Consider the following 26,858-nt stretch of genomic DNA (forward strand, 5'->3'; position numbering starts at 1 on the left):
TTTCCGAGCCAAACTTAAAACCTGGCTTTTCTCCGGACTCTAGTCTCCCCTTCATCTCCTTCTTTTTTCACTTCCCCTTTTCACTTGGGTACCCCTGGATTTTAGCGCCGGGACACCCCCCAGGGGGTAGCTGCGCGCTCTATAAACTCCATAAAATAAATAATAAAATAAAAAGTGTCTTACTCTTTTGTGGGTGTGTTTTAGTGTTTGCATGTGACTCCTTTAAACACTCCTTGGTTTTCATTTAACCACACCCGTTTAGTAGTATATATTACCTATTTCCCAACCAGTTCCCTTACCCCCTCTACATTTACTACAAAATCGTACATCCAATGGGTGGAGCTCTCCCCACTTAAAAGGTGAGGCAAGTGAAGGCAGAGATCTCCAGGTGGAGATTTGTGAAAAGTATTTGTGAGTAAATATTATAAAAATGCTTTGTGAATATGACTCACTATTTGTACATTCCATTAAAAGGTGATACTACTGTCTTGTGGAGGTTTAATAAACCTAACATGGAATATGAATGCCCAAAGGTCAGTACTTCACTGCTGGCAGTGTTTACCCACATTTCCATCATTTCAAGGCCAAACAACATATGTTCCCCTACATTTCAAATACTAAAACCGGATATACGGCATTACGACGCGTACTTTTACAACGCGTGCCGTTACAACGCGGTTTTGTCAACGCAAGTCGTTACCACGACTTGCGTTGGAGGGGGTGCGTACTTAGGAATTTTTAATTTACTATTCCAACACCAGCCTACGTACAGTAGGGAAGGTGTTGGATAGTAAATTAAAAAATCCCTTGTCCTGCAGCGCCCTCCAGCGCAAGTCGTGGTAACGACTTGCGTTGAAAAGACTGCGTTGTAATGGCACGGCGGTGTAACAGCCGCGTCGTAAAGGCTGTTCACCATTGTGGACTATGTACTGTAATACAAATGAAGCAGAGTGCAATCATGAATAGAAAAAAGAAGGAAATATATTTCATGCTAGCCTGATCGTTACAATGAATTTAATATTCAGACAATCAGCCATCCATAATACACAGGGGACATAGGTGTAATGGCAAATCAAATTAAATAATATAATATATTAATCTTTTTAAATACCAGAATACAAAATTAGAAATATGAGCAATCCAAACAATACTTTAACGACTCATATAAAAATATATTTCTTACAGTTGGCTTAATTTCCTACAATGCAGAATGTTTAGACTTTAGACTCTATTGAGATTTCCAAACTCTCTGAATTACACTTGTCCAACTTGAGCTTTCTGCCTTGGTGTCAAAATTGTTGTGTCATGTAATGCAGCACAATAACCATCAGGAAAAATGGCAGTTCAGCAAAGTAATATTGCGGAGTGTTGTGACATCCATGGAGATAGAAGAAAGACCCCTCACACAACAGGTAATGGAGGAAGAAAGATATGGTGTTACTTCTCCTGACCAATCAGAGGCCAGCAGCAGCACAGGTTTTCCCTGAACACTTCCTTCACTGTAAAAGACTCAAGGTTACTATGCTATTACTTATTTGCTAGTATTTTCTATTGCTTAACAAACATCATGTATGTGCAGACCTTGTAGAAATACTTTCTCCTCAGCAATCTTTCTATAACAAGTGGAATACCCTCTTCATGACACAGCTGTATTTATTTGAATCTCCAGGTTTTTACAACAAATTCACACAGGAGGCAGAAAATAATTAGCAACTGGGGGTGGGGCAACTGCTAGGTTATGATGAGCACAGCACCAAACGAAGTTGGTGTTCAAGTATTGGAATATTAATTATTACCCTTGCCAAGATGGGGCACTTGTGGCAGAAATCACTATACATAATGTAACAAATTATTACTGAGGCAATTCCAATAATAATATGTAAAATAACCCAGTTTTTAAAATGTCACCCATTTTTTTCTTGGTACAGAAGCACATATCACAATACTGGATATAAGACATTATTTCTATTAGAGGCTTCAAGCATAATTGAAGAAAACAGTGCAACTGTACTGTAAAGTGGGATTTATTTGATGTATTTGAATAAGTTAATATATAGCCACTCTTTTAATCATGCATCAATTAAATGGATCTATTTTGTACTAGTCTTTTTCTCTGGAAAGAACACCTTTTTTCATCCGATGTTGCAGCGTATGTTTGTTCCTCAGCTTTCTGAAACAGCTAAAACGTCGACGGAGACTGGCATGTCATGTGTGTGTGGTTCCATGTTTCTAAAGTCAGAGGATGTATACGGTTGCATGTATCCAGAGTCAGAAGATAAAGGTTCACTTAGCCTTTGAGGTTGGCCTGAAGCAGCTAAAACATCGAAGGAGACTGGCATGTCATGTGCATACGGTTCCATGTTTCTAGAGTCAGAGGATGCATACGGTTCCATGTTTCCAGAGTCAGAAGATAAACTTTCACTTAACCTTTGAGGTCGGCGTATTTTTGCCTGGAAGACAGAGGATGCATACGGTTCCATGTTTCCAGAGTCAGAAGATAAACTTTCGCTCAACCTTTGAGGTCGGCCTATTTTTGCCTGGAAGACAAACAAACAAATTGCCATTTAAAGTTGGCTTCAGTTTTTCATTGTGGGCAGGGGAATCATACTGCAAAGCAGTGATCATTTAGTTCAAGCGGTTGTTACTATGGAATAGGACATGGTGAATGAAAATCAATACAATTAATCAAATAATCCCATTGGCATGAGTCAATGGCCTTTTATGCATGCTTGCCTATTGAGAAGACATTCACAATGTGTTATAACTCAGTTAGGCTGACATGTTCAAATACTTGAAGAAGAAGATTCCGTCAGCAGTTAAAATAACCCTTGAGTCAACACAAAGAGAAATCTTTACAAAATATTCTAGAAATTATCATTTACAACAGTCATAGATTTTTGTGCCACTCATGCCAGATCAAAAGGAGTGAACTGTTCACAGTGTTATTTATCAAAAGATCTATTGTTAATTCCAAATATGTGTACCCAAATTGTAGTCAAGGCCTAACATTCCTATAAATAAGCACATCAATACTACACCTAGATACCTGCTGTGAGCTGCAGCCTATCCAGTGCAGACCACAGGCAAGAATGTCAGGGGGATGGACAACCCCACAAAATGTCCTGTTGAGTCAATTTTGCCTCCTTTAATTGGTAGTCAATTGGCCACCGTAGCAGGATATTAGACCTGTCAGTTAGCATGGTCTCCCCAAACATTTTGCCTACGTACTTCCAATTTTTGCTGAAATAATTTTTGTTGATCTTAGGACTGCTAACCAGTGCTAAAGTGCTTGTGCTCATTCCCCTAAACATGCTATGATTGGCATATACTAATTACCAAATTACATTTGCTCATAAGTCCCTTGCCGAGTAGTATACCATATACCAAGTGTTTGTAAATGAAATGCCACCAGTGGGTGTGCAGCATTTATTGTTCCACTCACTTAAGTAGAACTCTAAAACATGTCCCAGGACTGCCATTACATCCTGAATTCAGTGTTACACTGCTGTGTTTACTTGGTGCTGGTAATTAAACGGCTGCACATGTCCATTTTAAATTGTACATGTATTGATAGGGAAAACCTCCTAAATTAGTTTTTCATTGCAGTGAGTCCTACCTCTACAATAAGATAACATTGGGGATTCCTTTCCACATTAAATAAGTTGTAATTCCTAATTGGGAGAAGGTGGGTATATCATGTTTAGCACCTGTGAAATTGTAATGATAACCCATCTTTAATGGAAAAGTCGAATTTATCATTACATTTGTAAGAAATGGCACATTTAGAAAGACGATTTTTCCTGCACTTAGCCCCTTGTGCCTGTAGCCTTTCTTGGGTCACATGATTGGGTCTAGCTGAGAGACGTTGTGATTGCTCCCCAAACAGTCACACAGCAGAAGGAATTGGTCTTCCTTAATGGGCCGTCACTGGCAGGATAGGGGCCGAAGCTGAGCACAGCCCCTCTTACACTTGAATAGCTTGGCTTTAATGACAAAATATTGATGTAAAAAATGTAGGAGAAAAAATATAGAATGCAAAAATATTGACTCCCTATACTTAAACAGGTAAGTACAAAAATATCACAAAAAATATCAATCTTAAAAATATAGTTGTACAAAATATCGATTTTTTTATATATATAAAATAATACATTTTAAATATATTAAATAATACCCATCATAGACCACCAGCAAGGACTAGAGACATGTGCACATTACCTCAGCACTAGAACTTTGAGATTCCGTGAATATAGCCAGATGATCTTGGACATGATAGATTATTGCCTCAAAAACAATACCTTCATGGTTACTGGCACCTTGTACTGGCAAACAACCGGGACCACCATGGGATCATGCTTTGCTCCAGTTTTGCCAATTTGTTCATGGGAAGCTGGGAGGAATACATATTCTCTGATCTCAATCTCCAGAGTGACTTAACACATGTATCGATATGGCTACGTTAGATCGATGACCTGTTCATTATTTGGGTAGGTCTTAAACACGAGGCTCAATCATTCATTGATAAACTCAATGACAATGATGGGAACATCTTACTGAGTAGCAACATAAGTGAAAACAAACTGAATGCTTCGATGTCTGCTTAGAGATCAAACACAATCAGGTCCATACTGCTCTGTTTAGAAAATCGTCAGCAGGGAACAGTGTTCTCCATGCCCTCAGCAGCCATCCAGAGGCCCTCAAATGGAGCATCCCTTATGGTGAGCTGCCGAGGGCAAGAAGAAATTGCAACACTGACAAGGCTTACCAACTAGAAAGAGACATCATAGGTTGAATGGTTCATGGAAAGGGGATACCCAAACTGGGTGCTTAGGAAAGCCAAGGAGAGGGCCGACGCCATAGACAGATCGCAGACCATTGCTGATACACCCTTTTTACACACTGACACTGATGGGGAGAACACAAGGAAAATCATGACATTTAGCTCGGACTCCAGGGACATCAAGCGCATCCTGACACAAAACTGGAACATACTCAAAACTGACAATGTCATTAGGGACACCATAACCAACAGACCGAACACAACATATACTAGAGACAAAAGTGTCAGGGACCTGTTAGTATACAGCGATATTACCATCTATCCTGACAGAAACCTACATAGTCTCAAAGGTTTTTTCCCCTGCGGTCATTGTAAGGCCTGCAAAAATAGCAAATTCCTCAACCAGGTCGATTACAATGGGGTCAGAAAGGAAATAGCACAATTCCTTCATGCAGCTCTACTTTTGTTGTATATGCCATAGAATGTGCATGCAAATTATGGTATATTGGCAGCACCACTTTGATGGCCAAAAAACTCATATTGGAGCACAGCAGAGCTATTACCAACCTTGACCAAATACACCCTGTAGCACGTCACTTTCAAGATAAACATTTTTCCAACGCATCCGGTTTGAGTTTCTTCATCTTTGAACAGGTGAATAGAGATTCCCGGGGTGGCAACAGGGTTCTTACACTCAGACAGAGGAGTCCAAACACATCTTTAATTTCCAAACCAAGACCTCTGGGGGACTCAATCAGGACGGGAAACTTGCTATACATCTCAAAGATGATTAGTTTCATCCATAGACCATGTTCATGTTTTTTTTTTTACGTGTTCTTTGACAAATGTTTCTCCTTTCTGTATTATACAGTCAGTCACGCACATACTAAATCATCCATCCAGACACTTATATACCCACTCAATACACCTTGGCATATATATAAAACATATTTAAACTTTAGAGAAACACACAGTCACTGGATGATGTCATCAGTGATGTCATTTGACTTGTTATTTTTCATTTTCAGAGATCAGTAACACTTCATTTATAAATATGTAACATTCTCAAATAGCATAATTAGATACAGAAATTAATCCACATAACAAAATTAACAGAAATAAAGTAAAAAACATATCAATCATTATTACTACTATACCCCAGCACATTCATACATAACCACACCATACTCACTCCATATCATACCACTCATTCCTCCTAGCATACACAATGTGAAGTGAAAGTACAATTTACCAAAAAACATGGGGGTCCGGCAGTGAAAGAAAGTAAACAGATTTCTTTAACCTGAAAATCATTTCATAAATGCATTTCTTAAGTTACAACAATGTGTCTAAATCTCTGTATGGTTTCGTTGTCACATGTTGTTCTAGTGTCAAACAATTGATTACAATTGACTCTATTTTTCTCTAAACTGGTTTGGGATTTTTCTTGTGTTGTGTTTCCAATATATTAATGTTTGTGTGCTACATATCTACCTTACACATTGCCTTTACGTTAAGCCAGATTGCATTTTGTGCCAAACTATCGAGGGTTAAGCATAAGTTAATTTAGTAACCTTTTTAGTTCTTCCTCAAGGAATTGGGGCTGTTGCTTGATCAGGGCTCACACCCCAGTCAACCACCAATCTAATTTTTCACACATCAGAAAATTAATATTATTTAATGTCTCTGTGTGTTAAAGATAGCAGGTCTATGTGTACAGACAGTTTTGGTGGAAGAGTTGGCTTTATACATCTCAGTTTGGGGAGAGTTTCGAAGTTACTACTTCGGAAACTCTAAAAATGCAAATAAAAATAAAATTGAGCCTAGGGCTATCTTTTTTGCTGAATATGCGATATTACAGAGCATGTGGTACAACGCATAAGATTGCAACCTGTTGTTACAACGCATACCATTACATCGAAATTTGTTTCTACGACTTGCAATAGGGGGCGTGCTGCACTTAGGAATAGTATAATTTACTATTCCAATTCCATCTTGCGCAACAGTAAGGAAGGTGTTGGAAGAGGAAATTATACTATTCCTTATATTAGAGCGCCCCCCACAGCAAGTCGTAGAAACAACTTGTGTTGTAATGGTTAGCGTTGTAATTGCATGCAATGTAAGCGCTGCTTCCCACCAGGAATATGCGATATTACATCACATGTAGTACAACGCATGCAATGTAAATGCTGCTTTCCACCAGATAAAAGCTAATGACACCCAAACACATGTAACATTTTCAAACATTGCATGTGGTTGTCAGTCAGTTGTACAGGGCCGACAACTGGATGCATCAGAACGGCTTTGGCTTATTACCTATATGAATGAGATTCTATTCTTAGGTGCATGTAGTCCTACCAACCTGCAAATATACAGTAGCACAGTAGATACATTTTACATCTATGCTTATTCTGCAGAATCCAGCCCTTTTTGGTTTTCCCTCAAGTTATCCATGTCTCTATGTTTTACTGGGTCTGACTGTTGGGGGCCCCTTTATCTTTTATATTGGTGACTGTACAAAGCCTGTGAAGATATTTGCAGAGCAGTATGCACAGTTACATTTTAGGTATAACCTCTTTGAACCAGAGCTAGTACATTTTTTGATTTGTGGAAATAGACAGGATTAAACAAGTAAATTAGAGTTCAGAACACACATCTCATGGAAATAATTGCATCACTGTGTTCATGTTGACATGTGGTGGAAATTTGCATGGCGTTAGATAACTCACTTTGATCTATGCATACCTTCATTGACGTGTTCACAAGATCAAGTCTGGGTTTCCAGCTGAGGAGATTTGGGGTGTTTTTCGGAGTGGATAATGATGCCAAATCTGTATCCTGAAACCTTTGAAAACCTGAAGAAGTCAAAGAGAATTCGTTGTAAAAAACAGTGAAGAACACACGTTCTAGGTGCTGTTGTTATGTAAGCACACTCTCCATCAGAATAGAATTTGTTTTATGTTGGAGGCACCTTTGGTGGATAGTCAACCACAAGAGGTACTTTATTGGGTGTGAAATCAGTGAGTTCCATTAAACAATGTGGCTGCTCAGCATTGGGGGGCCGATTCACAGAACTAACTTAAGACAAAATCCTAAACTTACTACTTTTGGTATTCACAGAAGTTAGGATTTTGTCTTAAGTTTGACTTAAGACAGACTTAAGACAAAATCCTAACTTAAGTCTGTCTTAAGTCTGTCTTAAGTTTGCCTTAAGACAAAATCCTAACTTCTGTGAATACCAAAAGTAGTAAGTTTAGGATTTTGTCTTAAGTTAGTTCTGTGAATCGGGCCCATCATGTCTTTGCCATTTATGACACTGCACAGTCAATTGCTTGGAATGATATGCTTGGAATGTCGGGCCCGATTCACAGAACTAACTTAAGACAAAATACTAAACTTACTACTTTTGGTTTTCACAGAAGTTAGGATTTTGTCTTAAGACAAACTTAAGACAGACGTAAGACAAAATCCTAACTTAAGTCTGTCTTAAGTCTGTCTTAAGTTTGTCTTATGACAAAATCCTAACTTCTATGAATACCAAAAGTAGTAAGTTTAGGATTTTGTCTTAAGTTAGTTCTGTGAATCTGGCCCGATATGTGCACATTTTCCAGCCAGGGTTGATGGCAAGCTTTAAAATGTTCCACGCTTAGCACTCTGATGGCAAGAAACATTTCCCCTGATTTCACAAAAAGGCTAACACCCACACACATAAATCTGCTAATGAAACATTAGAATTGTGAACCCAAGAAACTATTGTAGTGCATGTATTTTATACCTTGAGCAAAGTTTCACGCTGTTCCCAAATATTAGCCTTTGTGGTAAAGTTGCACTTTCTGCAGATCTGCCCCAGATGTATTTGCCTTTTTTCTGAACCTTATTTTAGGCTGGCTATAGACTACAAGCACTTTACCCCTGTAAACCAACTTTAAAGTGCTTGTGCTATTCTTTCAACATGATAAAATTGGTAGCAGCTAATTGGTTAATTTTATTAGCCTATAAATCTCTATTAAGTGGAGCCAAATGTATCCAGGGCCTGTCAAGCAAATGGTACCAGTAGACTGTAGCGCTCACCGTGCAATCACTTTCGGGGTACTGTAAAGCGTGTGTCCAGTTCTACCAATATTCGTGCTTATTACGACGGTGGTCAGACGAGCATCTAACCGCCATTGCAGTGGGAGTGGAATCACCCGACAAGTAGTCGGAGGTCCCAACTGCCAGACTAGGATGCGACTGCTGTGAAGGCGATCAGAAACACCCCTTTTTCTATGGTAGCTTTCTTGTGTCCCGGAACAGGGCTACAGTACAAGCCGCAATACAAAAAAAGGATGTTTTGCAACATCCATGCACCATGTGCCAGGCACCATGTGGTGCATAGTACATGGTACATGGATGTTTGGGGGGCACCTCATGTGTCCTCCCTCAGGCCACATAGCGAGGCCTACAGAGGACGGGGACTCTGCTAAGGGCGCTCAAAGTCCCGCCAGCCTTTCCATGGCAGAGGGACCACCATGGAAAGGCTGTGGGAAATGGGTATCCTAATCTCTACAGCAGTGCCTGTGCAGGCACCACCTTCATTGTAGGGATTACGGCAGCTGACGCATCAACGGGATCTTTGAGCCTGCCGGTAGCGTCGGTCTGTCCCTCTGATCCCTGTGGTCTGACCATCCCCATCATAAAGCGGCGGTCAGCCCTTTATCCTTGAAATCTTTGGGACCGCCTGTTGGTAGCTGTCCCACCAACATCATAGCCTGGATGCAAAGTTTTAAACTGTAAACATAATGTGTCAAAATAAACCCTTTTTATTGGCTTAAACCTTCCTTTTACATTTTCATATGTCACCCTAAGTATTTCTTACTTCCCACAGGGCAGGGTGCATGGTTTTTTAAACTACTACATGTAAACATTTAATGGTAACAATGTCCTTATAGTGAAAATAGCTTGAAAGCGGTTTTCCACAGTAGTGGGAGTGACTGTTCCACATGAAAGCACCAGGATACAATATTAAGTTTAATCAATGTTATCTCCATCTTACAAATAGCTACAAATAAATGTTTTGCTTATTTTGAAATGTTTATTAGTAACTCAATCCTGTGGAAAGTTCACAGAGTTCTAAGGCCAACTAAAATGAGTTCAACAACAAATAGGAGTGGTGAAGGCAAACATTGTGTGGGTGACACTGCAGAGATGGCCAAGTAGTATGCGCTGCGTTAGTTTGGAAGCCTAGAGATGCAACACACTTACAACAGTATGGGGCCTATTAGGTTATCTGGCAGATCACCAACGCCGGGCCGGCAGTGGCGATCCGCCTCCCAAATATCCATTTTCACCCCGCCATATTAGAGTGGTGAGGGGCACCGCGGCAGATGGAAAGACTATCCACTGCTTTTCTGCCGGTCGAATTGCTGGCCGGCCGGAAAAGGCAGCCAGTAGGGTGGTGGTGCCTTGCAGGCACTGGTATTCATATTAGTAGGCCTGCGGTGACATGCCATTCCATGGCGGAGACTCAGCCATGAAAGGCAGGCAGAGAATGCCTTTGGGGTCCCATTGCAGGTTCCCGGGGGGGCTGGGGGTGGATGCCTGCACTTGAGGGGGCACACATGGCATGCACAAAGGGGGCAGGCACCGCGGGGTGCCTGTTACGTTGTGCATGCCAATGCACAACATGCATATTTTGCATTGCAGCAGGTGATGGTGACAGCACCGCCCGCCGCAATGTAAAATGTGCTGGGCGCGACTGCCAGGGTGGCGGTTGCATCATAATTACCAAAGCAGGAACGCCGCACCTCTGGCGGTCGGGCCCGTTTACTGTTATGGTGACAGGCGGACAACGTCCACCCACCATCGTAATAGGCCCCTAAGTCGCATCTCTGTGCTTCGCCCTGCGCTGGCACACAAACTGTTGCCATGCGTCGACGCCGCCACCCTTGCAGCATGGTTCAAGGATGCCTGCATCATGGGGATGACTGTTTATGTGCAGGAAGGGTTTCCTTCCTGCACATAAACAATCAGAAATGTCGTTTTACAACTTCTATGTGTGCTGCATTAGCACACATAGAACTTGCAAAATGTCATTGTTTAAAGGACTGTTTATGTACAAGAAGTAACACCTTCCTGTACGTACACAATCATTCAAGGTTATTTCCTCATTCTACTTGTGCATAGAACGAGGAAAAAAAACTTTGAGAAATGAATATATTTCTCCTCTTTGCGCCTCCCTACGCCCTCTCTCGCCCCCCCGGGGAGGCATAACATTCACATGCATTTCCAGATTTACAATTTGTTGTAAATCTAGAAATATGTCTGATTCCATGGGTGTTGTGTGGGAACACCCACAGCAACACCCATGGAACGACACTTTCTCGCAAAGTGCCGCGTTTAAACGGGCTGCATTTACAAGGACAGGAAATGCCAGCCGGGGGTTTCCTGTCCTTGTAAATATGGGGCAGAAAAGTGACGCTCTGGCAGCGCAAGGGGCTTGTAAATCTGCGCTTTAGTACGTAATTACCTCCACCCCAAGAAAATTCTGAGTATCTACGCTCAACGTCGCTCACATCTTGGTCTTCACCAGCTGATGTATTTCCAGAAATAAATAATTTTACAATTCATGGATTCATAGAGGTCATGATAAAAACCATTCAAACTATGAGCTTCTACTTACCAGTAAGAGATTTAACATAGAAGCTGGTCTGGAAGAAACTATAAAAAGAAAAAGAAATACAAAAAGATTTAAAATATTTTTATGAGTAGATTTTATGAATAATTTTACAGTAAGATATTGCATATTTTCTTGATCAGTCTCAGTTTCACATTTTCTGGATCCCATCACTCTCTTTTAATTTTCTCTTTCTGTGTCTCTCCCAATTCATTTCTTCTACATCATGCTTTCTTCATCTATACTTTACCAATAGTCGCTCTCTCTCACACATTTGTATACTCACTTTTCAGCCTTTTCCTTCTCAAAGTCTTTTGCTCACTCATTTTTGTTCCCTCATTTTTCTGTCTTTTCACACTCTGTGTCTGATGCAAAGCTAGCTAACTGGTCCGAGACTGGCTGGTAACTTCAGATGTCTCGCAGCTTTAGTTTTCTGAAGATTGCACTAGTTGAGATCTTTGTGATGAAGAACTTATAGGTGAGGAGTGACGGGTGCATAATTGGGTTCTGAATGTCAGAATAGTTCTTCAACCTATAGCTCTCTGTCCCTCGCTCCTCATTACTAGCCTTGTTTTTTTGTTCTTTAGTCTGGATATAAGGAGTCCATGGGAACATGGTGTAGCTAGCAGAACACTGTCAGAAAAAGAGCAGAAATGCAGTTTTAGACTTCAATTAAATACATAGGTCCTGATTCACAAAATTAACTTAAGACAAAATCCTAAACCTACTACTTTTGGTATTCACATAAGTTAGGATTTTGTCTTAAGTTTGTCTTAAGACAGACTTAAGTTAGGATTTTGTCTTAAGTCTGTCTTAAGTCTGTCTTACGTTTGTCTTAAGACACACTTAAGACAAAATCCTAACTTCTGTTAATACCAAAAGTAGTAAGTTTAGGATTTTGTCTTAAGTTAGTTCTGTGAATCAGGTCCTAATGGTCTTAATTGTGAGATCACTTGTAATAGCATATACTGGAATAGATCCTACCAGCCTTTCCAATCAGGCCTATCACTGTTCATTCAGTTGACACAGTGAGTCCTAGTCCAATGTAATAAATACAAATAGCAAAAATAATATTGTTTATATTATCAATAGAGAGGCATTGCCAATTGATACCATATAGAATGTCAGGAAGGTCAAATAATGATATGCATTGAACAAAAGAGCCTAGGATCAGCTATATAACCCCCCACAAAATAGTGTATGTAACTATATAGCAACGTTCTGACCAATACATAGTATAATTAAAAGCAATATTATTATATATGAACCAAATCCTCTCTGTATGGAATCCTAGACGGACCCTGAATTCAAATGTACACAATAAACTATGTACAGTGTAATTCAGAAGGATTAAAACAAGTCCTTCCTTCATTAAGCTGATTACTTGATGGCGGAGAAGTAGAATTGCATTTTGTCTAGTATCTACACATGTGTTATCATTGATAATATCATTAATCCTTTTTAGAAACTTCACATTTCCATCATAATTATTATAGACCAAATATTAAGAGAGTGTACATTAGTAATACACAGGAGTCACGGAATCTTGATTTATTTCTATTCTTTTTGTAGATTGAAACATGAATTCAGCCCAGCCAACGCGTTTCGTCCTAAACAGACTTCATCAGGGTTGTAAGTAAATGCTAAAATCCAGTTGTTGAACACTCTGACTCTGGTCCCGGAGTCGCTGCGACGTCGGGGCATGGCCCAGATGGGCATCCTACTCGCACGTCCAAGCCTTCCATGTCATCGTCGCACAGCCCTGTGAGATTCCCTGCATCAACGCCAGCTAAGGCTGCAGTGCAGGACTCGACTCTGAGTCAACCCCATTCCTCTCCGCATGTTCCCACCTCAGTGGAGGTCATGTTGACGCCAGTCCAACGCCGGACGGATTAGGCTCCTTCGGGAGTCATTGATGTGAAGACGATGCTGGCTTGATGCCGATCGACGCCGGGCACATCCCCGGCCGTTCATCGGTTGGTGGAGGATATGGAGGCCAAAACTGAGGAGGTCCCAATGGGTTCGCTACCCCCAGAGTTGTTTTGCAGTCCCTCTGGGCAGGACCCCATGCACTGGTGGGGCCTTCGATCTCCTCGGGCTAAGCCCACCACGTTTGGTGGTAGGTTTAGCCTCATGCCGTCCCCTACAGTTGACCTTTTGTTGCCACCTCGCATGGCCACGGTGGCTAGTGCGGATTTTGCGAGGGAGGGTTGCAGGGCTGCGGACATTTTACAAGTGCAGCCACCCTCAGTCTCTCTGCCCTCAGATCCCTTGCTGGATTTACTACACCAGGGCCCCATGGAAGTGGAGCCTTTGTTGCCTTTTGGTGAGTCGTTGTACAACACTCTTCTGGAGACTTGGGCGAAGTCCTCTTCGAGGGACCCGGTGGATTGTGCTATTGCACATCGACATCTCCCTGCTCCAGATGACCTTGTCTGTTTGTCCCTCCATCCAAGGGATAAGAACCATAAGAACCAACTATACTTGCAACAACCCCTTTAGGGAACATATCTCCCTTTGGAGGAGGTATATTGATGACGTCCTCTGTATCTGGACTGGTACAGAGGACCTACTCCTGGAATTTCTTACATGGCTCAATCAGATAGATGACTGCCTTAAATGCACTTGGTCCATCAATAGAACCACAGCAGTCTATCTGGATGTTGATATCGTAGCAGTTTAGGCGCTGCCCACCAAGCTGTGTGAGGAACATTGATCTGGCCCAGTAGGAGGGGAACCCAGGAACCATCTGAAGTGACCTGCTGAGGAAAGCCTTCAACTCACCACCCCCCCTCCTCAAGAAACCAAGATTCTAATACCACAGAAGGGCGCCAGAACCAACAAGCGCCAGGAAGAAGCCCCCCTGCGCTATCCAGGACTACTGGGGTTCAACCAGGTAATGGGCTGTGTCACCTTCTTGCCCTTTTTCCGTAACCTGGGGGCCCTGCACTGTCCTGCCTTATCCCTTCTGCTGTCCTACTCTGCCTGAGCTGTTAGCCAGCCTGAACCTGAGGTGAAATGGGCTACCTGTGAAGCGCTCTTTTCCCCACTTCGGCGCTAGAATGCTGACCTGCTCAAGCGCTGGGCCCCTGAGGAGCGCTAGATTCCTGCCTCCTGTTGCTGGCCGAGGTGCTGTGATGATTGTCCCCAAAGCGCCGCGAGGACTAAGCGCCTCCACTGCTAGGCACTTCCCGGCTGGTCCCCTGACGTGCGTTATCACTGAGGGAGCTGCACAACTCACTGCCCCAGTCCTGGAGCTCTGTGAGCCTTGCCTTCATTGTCGTGGCCCGCGCGATCCCAGGGACGCCAGCGCCGCCTTTCTCAACCCCCTTGGTGGCCCCCGGAGCGAGGAGAGGGCCGCCGTGAATTCCTGACAGGCCACAGTCGGCCTCGCTAGGCCTGAAGCCTGAAACTCTCCTCACGAGACGGGGGCGTTGGAAATGACTCCGCCCCTGCCGCGCTCGGATTGGCCACCAGCGTCGTGCCCCCGCCGGCCGCGCTGCCATAGGCAGCTGCGGGAGCACCTCCGCCCTCATTAGATCCCAGGCCCTGCCTCCAGTGCGCCTTCAGGCCAATTGGTTCCTGGGCCTCTGGCGTGCTCGTGGGCCCGTGAACAGGACGCGACCCTGCGGAGGGCTCCGAGGAGCAAAGAAGCCCCCTCCGCCCATCCACACCCTCGGGGCCGGCCCTATCAGCGGCGCGGGGCCCCGTGCAGTCCTGCGGCGCCCCGTAGCCGGACCCATCAGTGAGACACTCCGGAGGGCTTCGAGGGGGGCAGGAGCCCCCCCCTCTGGCAACCGAACCTCCGCAAGGGCCAGAGGAGGGCTGAAGGAAAGAGGTAAAACCCCCCCGGGGAGGCCCCGAAATTGTCCCTCCCCGCGGGAGACTGTGTTGGTCCCCGTCGGCCCCCCATTGTTGTTAAGGGTCACTGCAGGAACGCCAGGCCCCTAAACTTACCCTAGCATTGCGGAGGCCCTAGTAACTTTTACGCCAGAGGAGAACACCCCTGCTAGGAGTATGGTAATGGCTAATGTAGCCGGTATATACAAAATGTGTATCTTTACCTAATGCCTTGGTTACTGTGGCCTAATGAACTGTTTGCCCTACCTAGAGGAAGTGGTTACCTCTGCTGAACGACCCTTTACAATCCTCATGAAATTTTTTACTCCTACTTAATGGTTGGTTTACTTTTGTCTAATACCAAGTTCCTGGATGTCTTTAGTCACTAAGTGAAATGGTTGCTTACATAAGGAAATGGTTATGAATGCCTATTGCAATGTGATTTAAATGTATTTATAAAGAATTCCTTGCAGGTGCTGACTAGGAGCAAGGCTGTTGCCAGGCCTACGGTTATTTAATATTTAATATTTATTAATTTAAGTATTTATGGCAGAGTGATGAAACACTTGTGCTTTTAAAGAACGATAATAAGTTATTACTACTGTGATTTTTGGATTGCCCTGATATTGATTCTAGAGAAAACTTGCTTATTTGAATCAACGAAACTGGTGTGGTCTCAGTCTGTGCGTGCATTTATTGTCTCAGTGGATGCGTGTGCTGTGTAGTCACTTTACACCTAAGCATTCGGGTGCCTACCCGCTTGAGCCATGCTACCCCCGGGAAACTTGTGACCCCAGTTTCTACATACTTCCTTTGATATTGCCACGCAGAGGGTTAGGTTGAATCATTATTGAACAATTGTTCTTTTGAAGCTGTATTCAACCATACACGCATTCACCACATATATATATCATCATTCAATATTCATTGCCTAAATAGATATAGTAGACTGCAAAATATTTAGATATTCAAAGTCCAATTACATTTATTTGTCTGGATCACAATTACTTAATCACATGAAAGGATTACTTTATAAGTTATACACTACGGGCCCGATTCACAGAATGAACTTAAGACTCAATCCTAAACTTACTACTATTTTGGTATTCACAGAATGCACTTACTACTTTTGGTATTCACAGAATGAACTTACTACTTTTGGTATTCACAGAAGTTAGGATTTTGTCTTAAGTTTGTTTTAAGACAAACTTAAGACAGACTTAAGACAGACTTAAGTTAGGATTTTGTCTTAAGTCTGTCTTAAGTCTGTCTTAAGTTTGTCTTAAGTCTGTCTTAAGTCTGTCTTAAGTCTATCTTAAGACAAACTTAAGACAGAATCCTAACTTCTGTGAATACCAAAAGTAGTAAGTTCATTCTGTGAATGCCAAAAGTAGTAAGTGCATTCTGTGAATACCAAAATATTAGTAAGTTTAGGATTGAGTCTTAAGTTCATTCTGTGAATCGGGCCCATTGTTTTCAAAACATTACTTGAGTAGTGCTCTCAGTGAAAACAGTGAAAAGAAAGGAGTGGGCGTGGTAGGGTACCAAAAGTGAGCAACAACAGAGAACGCCCACCAAACGCGTCACAATGACCTATGTAAGTACAAAGAAAGTGGTCCGAGTTTGAATCATTATTGAACAATTGTTCTTTTGAAGCTGTATTCAACCATACACGCGTTCACCACATATATATATATATCATCATTCATTATTCATTGCCTAAATAGATATAGTAGACTGCAAAATCTTTAGATATTCAAAGTCCAATTACATGTCTTTGTCTGAATCACAATTACTTAATCACATGAAAGGATAACTTTATGTAATCAAAGTTATACACATAGTTTTCAAAACATTACTTGAGTAGTGCTCTCAGTGAAAACAGTGAAAAGAAAGGAGTGGGCGTGGTAGGGTATGTGAGGGACTGGGTAAAGGTGGTGTGACATCAATAACATCACAGTAAAATCGGTAGACCTTTACATTCTAGCTTGTACACATGTTCCCTAGTCACATCGCACATAGGCTAGACTAATCCAAATCGTTAGATCCTATGGTGTGTCAGGTTGGTGTAGTCAACGTTTTGACCCCGTAGATAGTTAAGGGTTAGTAGTGCCTTGTGTTGGGGTCTTCTTCAGGACAAAGTGATGTGGGAGCACAGTTGTAGGAACGGTCTGCATCTCAACCGTCTATTCGTGGGCCATCTTGGGCTCCTCAAGATTTGGGGTGGAGCACGAACGTTCGAGCATCCGGTTAACCTCCTCAATCTGGTGGTGGAACAAGTTGGTATCCGTAGATTACCTTCTGTCTTAAATCCGCACCTTACACCATTCTGGTTCGTGCCGTCATTACTTCTGAGGTCGGGGGAGCCCGACCTCAGAAGTAATGATGGCACGAAGCAGACCGTTCCTACAACTGTGCTCCCACATCACTTTATCCTGAAGAAGACCCCAACACGAGGCACTACTAACCCGTAACTATCTATGGGGTCGAAACGTAGACTACACCAACCTGACACACCATAGGATCTAACGATTTGGATTAGTCTAGCCTATGTGCGATGTGACTAGGGAACATGTGTACAAGCTAGAATGTAAAGGTCTACCGATTTTACTGTGATGTTATTGATGTCACACCACCTTTACCCAGTCCCTCACATACCCTACCACGCTCACTCCTTTCTTTTCACTGTTTTCACTGAGAGCACTACTCAAGTAATGTTTTGAAAACGATGTGTATAACTTTGATTACATAAAGTTATCCTTTCATGTGATTAAGTAATTGTGATTCAGACAAATAAATGTAATTGGACTTTGAATATCTAAAGATTTTGCAGTCTACTATATCTATTTAGGCAATGAATAATGAATGATGATATATATATATGTGGTGAACGCGTGTATGGTTGAATACAGCTTCAAAAGAACAATTGTTCAATAATGATTCAAACTCGGACCACTTTCTTTGTACTTACATAGGTCATTGTGGGGCGTTTGGTGGGCGTTCTCTGTTGTTGCTCACTTTTGGTCACTCGCCATGAGACATATTGTTCCAGTCTTGTTGTCCTTTGCAGTTACGTCCTGTGGTTACAGACTGTCTTTCATACAATTCCATCCTGTGGTTGCGAACTGTCCTTCATTTGTCATGCCTTTAATTTCCAATGCCATTTCCTCATCGGAGGTGAGCGGCTTTTCGCTTGGGCGAGACTGTTCCTAGTGGCGGGTGCTTTGTTTGCTCCCTCCAGTCCCTTCAAGTATTGAGTACTCTTTCAACTTAGTCCCTTCAAGTGTTGAGTACTCCTTTCATGTGGTGAGGTTTCTCATCATTCTATGATTTCTTGTTATTATTGTTTCACAGATTTGTGTTCTTTTTTTGCACACTGTTCCTATACTCTCGCAGTTTTTGTAGTGGCTCTGTGTTGTGGTGCGGAAAAGTTTCACACAAGAAAACTGACGTCAGCATTCCGGGGGGCTATGTGGCTCCATTGATGTCACTTCCGTGGACGACTTCAGGCCGGGGCCAGGCGATGCCGCCCCCAGCGTGCAGAGGTACTTCTGGGGAAAAAGATTTTATGGACCAGTCTGATGCCTGGGCATATTCTAAGTTAAGGAATCTGTGGCTAGACTGTGCCTCTACCAGATACATCGTTACCGAAGGTAAGTAACTTGTTTGATATTATCAATGACAGCACCTGTGTAGTTAATAAACACTCCTGTCATGTATATGCTAAGTATTTTTGTGTAGTGATTAGTTGGTGTTAGACTCACAAACCGTGTCTGGGTCTAATGAACTACTATGGATAAATACTAGTGCAACTTCCTATAGCCCTATTGCCTTTCCTTGTCTTATAAAAATATCTGACATCACATGCAAAACTCTGTGATAATGCCACACATGGAATGCAGGTTGAGCAACATTTAAAAGGTGCTTCCCCAGCAGTGACCTCACTAACAAGGGAATACTTTGGTAAACTGGTCGATTCAGAATAAAACAGGGTTAGAACCAGTGGCGGAGGAGCTTGCCCCACAGTTTTTCAGTAGTGAAAAATGAAAAATAAAATGATAATAACAAAGGTTTTTATTTTATTTTTCCTTGCTCACTTCCTTCAGCCGAGCCATGGGCGGGCCGACATTTCTGACACGACAGAGCCGCAGGAAGGAGGAGGAGTGGTGGCATTGCTTCAAGTGCACATGACAGTATGGCCGGCTAGCCAAACCATCATGTGCACTTCAATCTCTACAGCGAGCTGTGCTGTGCAGCCGGGTGATAAGCAAGCACAGATTCGTAGGGCCTTAGTGAGCGCCTTACTAGGGTGCTCACACCAATCATGGAGCTGCTCTCCTGCTGGGTAAGACCAGCATGGGACTATCATCTGGTGTGGCGTGAGGGAGCCTGTGGCATGCCGGAAGTCGAGGCACACAGGTCAGAAGAGCACAAATGCTGCAGAGGGCAGGTAAGCATTCTTTTATTTCTATTCCCCGGGCATCCCCCCTGCGCTGCCTCCCCATGCGCTGCCTCCCTTTGAGCTGCCCACCACTTTGGTGCCCCAGCAGCTGCCACTAGTTAGAACACCTGATATGCTTTTAGGGAGGGGTGTCTGTTCCTTGTGACATAAACCCCTATTGCTAAATGTGCCTAATGAATACAAATTAACAAAGGGCTTTGTTTTTAGGAGATGAATAGCCATTATTAGCATCCCTTTTGTGGCCATTTACGCCTAGGTTAGGGTGAGTTCCAAATATAACTACAACTAGAACAGGCCACAACTTTACACCTTACTGCATGTTTTGCATTCCCAAAATGTGGGGGTATATTATAATTATGCACACAACAGAAGCTCTGTCTTGGTTTAGAATGTTCTCTTCTTTCAATAATAAAGTTAAAGAAACCATGAAAAATTATATTACACATCATGTCTCCAGAATCAACATAGTCAAATCATAATTAATATAAGGTTCTTCAATTTCTGTTTCCAAAACTGGAACTGTCTAAGGAACCAGACAAGTAATACTAGTTGGACATATTCCCTTCATAGGCTTCTCTCAATACAAACACCCACTAGGGTAGGTGCTGGGCTTGCAAAACAATCAAGGGACCTCTAGCCTGAACAAAAGCACAGACCCTGGATGGAATCCTAAATTAACTGCAACATGTTAGTCCGAATATGAATACAGGGGATATAAATTACCCCATTACTTTTCAACGTTATGTTGTGACTTAACAAGGTAACACTAGAGATCAGGACAGATCAAGTGAAACAACAAGAAACACACTCCAGAGGCCAAAGGAATGGAAGCTGCGGGAGATTTCAGTGAGATACAGGGGCTGGGATACAGGGGCTGGGTCTTCCAGATAGGCCAGAAACAGTCAATCAACAAAATAAGGACTGTATTCAGGACATTTTTAGCAGACATATAGAAGGAACAAGTTGCATCGCTACTGCTAAGTAATAATGTTCCTGTATGCTGTATTTCATATTTTCTGCTCCTTTGTTATTTTTCTCAGATTCCCGTGCGTACCCTACTGCACTTCAGCTCCTATTTTGATAGAAGGCTCCTGCTTCCACTTTGTACCTGATCTCACCAACGTACAGTGTATTTCTTTTGTCCTCCATTCTATCCACATTTCCCCTCTGTACTGTATTCACCATTTTACACGTGCTAAATTTCATGTTGACCTCGAATCCATGCGATGCTCTGATCTTCCATTTTGTTGAATCGCACTTCCATTTTGTGCTGCTTTGCCTTGTAGTTACACTTCAGCAGTAACATAAACATGTTTTTCACGTAAATCAGTACGAGCTGGTGCGAGACATCTTGTGAGGTTATTTCGTACCTTCAGCTTGTTTTCGTGCATTCTATGCTTATCTCTAGGACAGAGGGAGGATGCACTGTGCAAGGCTCTCCGAGGCCGGAGATGGGGAAAGGAATGTCTTTTGCCTCAGCGCACCCAAACAGAATCTGGCCAGGTCTGTATGGGTGGATCTGACGCAGAGATGCGGCCAGCACCTAAGATGGATAGCTGGGCGAGAACGCCTACTAGAGGCTTCTCGAACGTGTTGATTTATCTATAAAAAGCGGTGTCTGTGGAATGGAGCTCAGGAACTCAGTCTTGGAGTGGACGCACTCGCGGGATGACTTTGGTGCCCGGAGAGATTACTTCCTGTGCCCCAGTCTCTACAGGGTTCCCGACTTGGTGTTTTCGATGCTTGGCCAGGGATGTTGAAGACTCCGGTGCAGACGCATCTGGTGAGGTGCTTTGTACATTAACTGTTTATATACCTGTATTCACAGTTTCATATTTATATATATAGTGTGGTGTATTCATTGTTTATTGCCTTTCACTCAATGCCTAAGATTTTACTAGCTTCAGTGACTTATTGGCCTTGTCTACAATATTAATAAAGCTCATTTAACCTGCAGAGGAGTGCTGGAGTTTCTGTCTGAGTAAGTGGTGTGCGTAAGTTCTGATTACGCAAGTGGGCGAGGCAATACACCCTCACAAAAATCTTTAGGCTAAAGTTTGCTCAAATGTCAGCCCGTAGCTCCTATTAGGTGGAGAGCAGTGGATATGCATCGGAGCCTGTTTTTACCATCCCTCCCACTACTGTCGCTGGTTGTAACACCTTGCATTAGGGAGTCTGCAATAACATGGATTAGTTTACCTTAGGGTACATTTAACTCAAGCACAGAGGTCCCTACAGTCCTTTGACTTTGAAGGATCACATAATGAATGACAGAGGGTCTCAACAACTGCTACACATTCCTGCTTAGAGACTAGGGGGCGTATTTACGATTACCTCTGCATTGCTCCTGCACTACGCAATGTAGTACAAGAATTACACAACATAAAACCTAGGGGCATATTATCAACAACTAGCGATATTTATCGCTAAATAAGCTTAGCGACAATTTTTCTATCACCGTGCATCGCCGGATTTTATCGCAGACATAACTTGCTATTAGCAACGTTTATCTCCAATGCGATAAAATATCTGGCAATAGCGGCTTAATGCATAAATATCGCTGGAAATCCAGCGATATTCATGCATTAACGCCAATAGGGTCTTAACCTGAATATCCACCTCCCTTTGGATATACAGGTTAAGAAGTGGTCTGAGCAGGTGTTAGTTTTCAGCGATATTCAGGCTTAGCGCAAATTTTTTCATCGCTACTCCTGCGGTGATAATAGGCGATAGCGATGTTAGCAACTGCTTTCAGTCGCTAACAGGTTGGGTACGCCCACTTTGCATGTCATTAGCGATAAATATCGCTGACATGCAAAGCGGGCCCCAAACCGCTCGCTATCACCTAAAAGCTGCCTCTAACTGAGGTTAGCGACAGCTTGCTAATAGGGCGATGAAATTATCATCGCTTTCGGCCGCAAACAGCTGCAAAAGCGGCGGTAATTTCATATCGCCTGCCATGGTAATATGCCCCTTGGATTTATGAAGTCACAAAAGGTGACTTGCTGCACTGTACTGCGTGGCTTGGCCATAAATATGGGCAGTCGAATTCACCATGTCCCTTAGAAGCAGCGCCCGCTTACGGGCCAACCTTGATTAAGGAGTGATAAAGAATGCCACCTTGGTGGGTCATATCCCTAAGAAGAAAAACCTTGATTTAACTATTTGTGTTTACCTAACAAGAGAAGAGAGCTGTATGATGTGCTGCCCAAAACATCATCCTCTCCCTCCTCTTTGTTTTGTCTACATGAAACAAACGACCCTAGGGCTGGATGCTATATGAAGAGCTGTTACATTGGGACAACTTTGCTTCAACAACTATGAACATTTAAATTATAATATGGTAACCTTCTAGCATGCTGCCGAGAACTGAACTGGTTGTTAAAGGCCCTGAACCTGAGCTGTAGTTTTGAGGAAGAAGATCTTCATCAACTGTTATAGCTAATAAACTCTTCTAAATGTTCTAAATTGAAAAGGGAGAAACAGAACGATAAACATTGGGATGTCGGAGTAGAAGGCCTATAACAGCCACTCCTTTGTTTTCAATGTAGCTAACAACATTCTGAAAGTTATGATATAGCTTTATAGCCGACTGTAGCAAGCAACAACATATAATCTTACTCTTCTTTTAAAGTAAACAAAATTAAAGCAAAGAAGTCACAGGGCGATACATTATCGCCGCTTTTATCGGCAGGAAACTGCTGATAAATCGGTGATAATGGGCTTGATAATATGCTCTATGAATTCCTATCGAAGCCCATGTTAGATGTCTTCACATCTAACATGGGCTTCGATAAGAATTCATAGAGCATATTATCAAGCCCATTATCGCCGCTTTATGGGCAGTTTCCTGCCGATAAAAGTGGCGATAATGTATCGCCTGTCCTTGATAATAAGCCCCAATGAGACTTGCATTGCGCACTCTGCTGCCACCATGGGGAATCGCTTACCTTTCATCATCCGCATCACGCCGTCTCTTACGGCAACAGTAGACTGTGAGCCCAATGGCCATCACAAGCAGGAAAAGGAACGCAAGAGCTCCAAAGAGGATGCCAAAGAAGGCGTTGATGTTTATGGCAATGATGTCACAGGTATCACCGGAGGTGGTATAAATGGAAAAGGGAACACACCTGCATGTAAATAGGAGAAAAGCCTTGCTCAATTTTTCATTATAATCAAACACGTTTAAATTCCCTTCTAGATGTTGATGTCATCACTTTTAATGGATAAACATTAATAATCTAGCTCAATACAGCACATGAGGAATTGAGGGAATGATTGGGAGACACCTAGGGGCATATTACCAATAACTAGCGATAATTATCGCTATGTTAGCTTAGCGGCAATATTTTTATCGCCGAGCTGCGGTGATTTTTATCGCTTAGGAACCTTGCTATTATCAAGGTTTATCTCCTAAGCGATAAAAATCGGCCGCAATGCATGAATATCGCTGAAAAGTCAGCGATATTCATGCATTACCGAGCTAATGCTCTTAGCCATGTTATCCACCTCCCATTGGATAACATGGCTTAGAACTGCTCAGGGCAGGTGTTAGCTTTTGGAGATATTCGCGCTTAGCGCGAATATCTCCAAAAGTTGGTAATAGTAGATAGCAATGTTAGCGACTGTTTCCAGTCGCTAACATCTTGGCACGCCCACTTTGCATGTCATTAGTGATAAATATCACTGACATGCAAAGCGGGGCCCAAGATGGTCGCTATCTCCTACTAGCTGTCGCTAACTGGTGTTAGCGACAGCTAGGTAATAAGGAGATAATTTTATCTCCGCTTTCTTGGCTTTTAAAGCCAAAAAGCGGAGATAAACCCCCTTGATAATATGCCCCCTACTTATTTGTTTAAAGAGTTGCCGTTATCGTGTCGCTAAAGTCAAACCCACACACCAATGATATGGGTTTGTGTTCTAGTAGTAGTTTTGTAACAATTGGTCAAGGCAACCTCTGGGGTCAGGGGTACCAGGAAGGACCTATGAGAGGAAATACATCACTTGACCAATGTGAGCAAAACAATGTCCAACAGGGTTAGAATAAAAGCTTCACCCTGCGGTTTCTCAAAACAAGATTTTAGAACCCATAAACTACATCACACCACCAAGAACACGTAATCAAGCATTGTCCTCAAGCAAAGCAAGATAGATTTGTGCGCTGGAATACTAAGGGCCAGATTTACTTGTCTGCCGCTTTCTCTCTCACTAGTCGCAGATCAAAAATATGCTGCGTGCACCATGGACACACCTTTGCGCCATAGTGCAAGGGTGTCTCAGTGAGTCTAGTATAGGTTTTGAACTAGAAGGAAACCCTTCCAGTACCCTAAACCCTGTTTACTTTTGTAAGTAAATAGGGCTTAGCGTCAGTAAGGTTGGGAACACCCACGGAACACCCCCTAGGCACTAAGTAATGCAAAAGAGCCCTATGCGCTGCTTTGTGCTACTTTCGAGTAAATTTCAAGCGCTAAACAAATGTAGCAATGGAAAGAAAATGTGTGAAAAAAGATTTAGCATTGTTTTGCATAACTTTTGTAACGCAATCACAGGGCTAAAACTTTGTAAATAGACCCCTAAATGTCTGGAACCCTGGGTATATTTTAAACAATTTTAGCGCCTTAGCAGAAAAGCTCTCTAAAATAATTCAAAGACAAAAAAGCAACTATTAAGAAAAGGAGGTGTTGGAATGGCTTACTGTTTCATGGGCACTCATGGCCTCTGGGTGCAGAGCCTTTTCTTCAATCCCAGCCTAATTTACATATCTAAAGTCAGGTTGAGGTCAAGTATAAAAGTTCCTTCAATTAATTTACGTTTTTGCTTCATTCATCAAGGGCCATAGTTCCATTTTGCGAATTCTAAATAGAGATTTTTAAGGAATCGCTATTTAGAATTCGCAAAATGGTAGGTATGTAAAAAATGCCTCTTTTTAGCGATTCCTTAACATTCCTAATTTGCGATTAGCAAATTGCTAATCGCAAATTACCCATTCATTTCTATGGGCCAGGAGGCCCATAGGAATGAAGGGGAAATTTGCGATTAGCAATTTGCTAATCGCAAATTAGGAATATTTTCAAAGGTGCAGGGGTGTCTCAAGAACACCCTGCTGCACCCCTGAAAATGACATGTGGGGGCATATGGCGCACATACATGCCCTAAGGGCATGTATGAGCGTCATATGGCACCTTTGGTTTTTTTGAAAATTGCTTTTTTAAAAGAATTCGCAACTTACCACCAACTAGAAGTTGGTGGTAATTTGCGAATCCTTATGGGCATTTTTAAAGTATTTTTTCTTTGATACATTGCATTTAAGGAATCGCAAAATTTGCGATTCCTTAAGTGCAATCGCAAAGTAAGGAATAGCAAATTTTGCGATTCCTTATTTTGCAGCAAAAATGTTACATACATACCATTTAGCAAATTTGCATTCGCAAAGGCCGAAATTCTGCGAATTTCGGCCTTTGCAAAAGCTAATTAGCTTGATACATATGGCCCTAAGTGACTTCTGTTTGGTTAAATAACAACTGGGGTTCTCAAACGTGAGAGAAATTTGCAGGCATGCGTTTTGCAACAATTAATTTTAAAGTTGCTTCCTTATTGCAAAAAAAGGATGATGGATGCAAAGTCTCATAATTTTTTGATTGGCAAAATGGCAATTTCTTTATCTTGTTTCACAAAATGTTATAAAATTCCTATTTTTATAGCAGTTTGCCCATACCTAACCAGCAGGGTTTCAGGAAGCAGTGTTATATAACAGTTTTTTGGAGTAGTTAGCTTGTAAAGCTGGTTTTGTCAAAGTGCAGCTAACAATGGGCACTGATTCAAAATAAATATTTAGATTTACCTCGATGAATAGTGATAAAACAGTGGACAATGGTGAGGGCCAGTGGATTTACGTGTTTCTTTGATTGTCGCAATTTCCAAGTTGTTTGTAACTCGAACTGATGAAAGTAATGCTCTCTGCGAATATGCCAAGGAATGTGCCTTTTTTGCAGTTTAATTTAGATAATCTTGCTGAATAATCCTACTGTCTCTCGTGTAGATTTTGATGCACACTTAGGGACTCCTTAGGATGTCGGTCGGACAGCTTTCCAGCCGGCATCCTTGGTTTAAAGTCTGACCGCCTA

General features: G+C 42.3%; 1 protein-coding gene across 1 annotated transcript in view; it reads right to left on the bottom strand.

Moving 5' to 3' along the window:
• Positions 1 to 1,976: 1,976 nt before the first annotated feature.
• The window catches only part of LOC144792134 (uncharacterized), an 83,560-nt gene continuing 58,678 nt past the window's right edge, over positions 1,977 to 26,858 (bottom strand). Inside the window, exons 15-18 of the mRNA XM_078667010.1 lie at positions 23,685 to 23,864; positions 11,439 to 11,476; positions 7,526 to 7,635; positions 1,977 to 2,537 (exon numbers count right to left, since the gene is read on the bottom strand). Coding sequence (XP_078523136.1) covers positions 2,163 to 2,537; positions 7,526 to 7,635; positions 11,439 to 11,476; positions 23,685 to 23,864 — 703 coding nt within the window. The 3' untranslated portion in view covers positions 1,977 to 2,162. The remainder of the gene's footprint in view (positions 2,538 to 7,525; positions 7,636 to 11,438; positions 11,477 to 23,684; positions 23,865 to 26,858) is intronic.

Source organism: Lissotriton helveticus, chromosome 11 (assembly GCF_964261635.1).
Source record: "Lissotriton helveticus chromosome 11, aLisHel1.1, whole genome shotgun sequence".
Taxonomy (NCBI): Eukaryota; Metazoa; Chordata; class Amphibia; order Caudata; family Salamandridae; genus Lissotriton; species Lissotriton helveticus.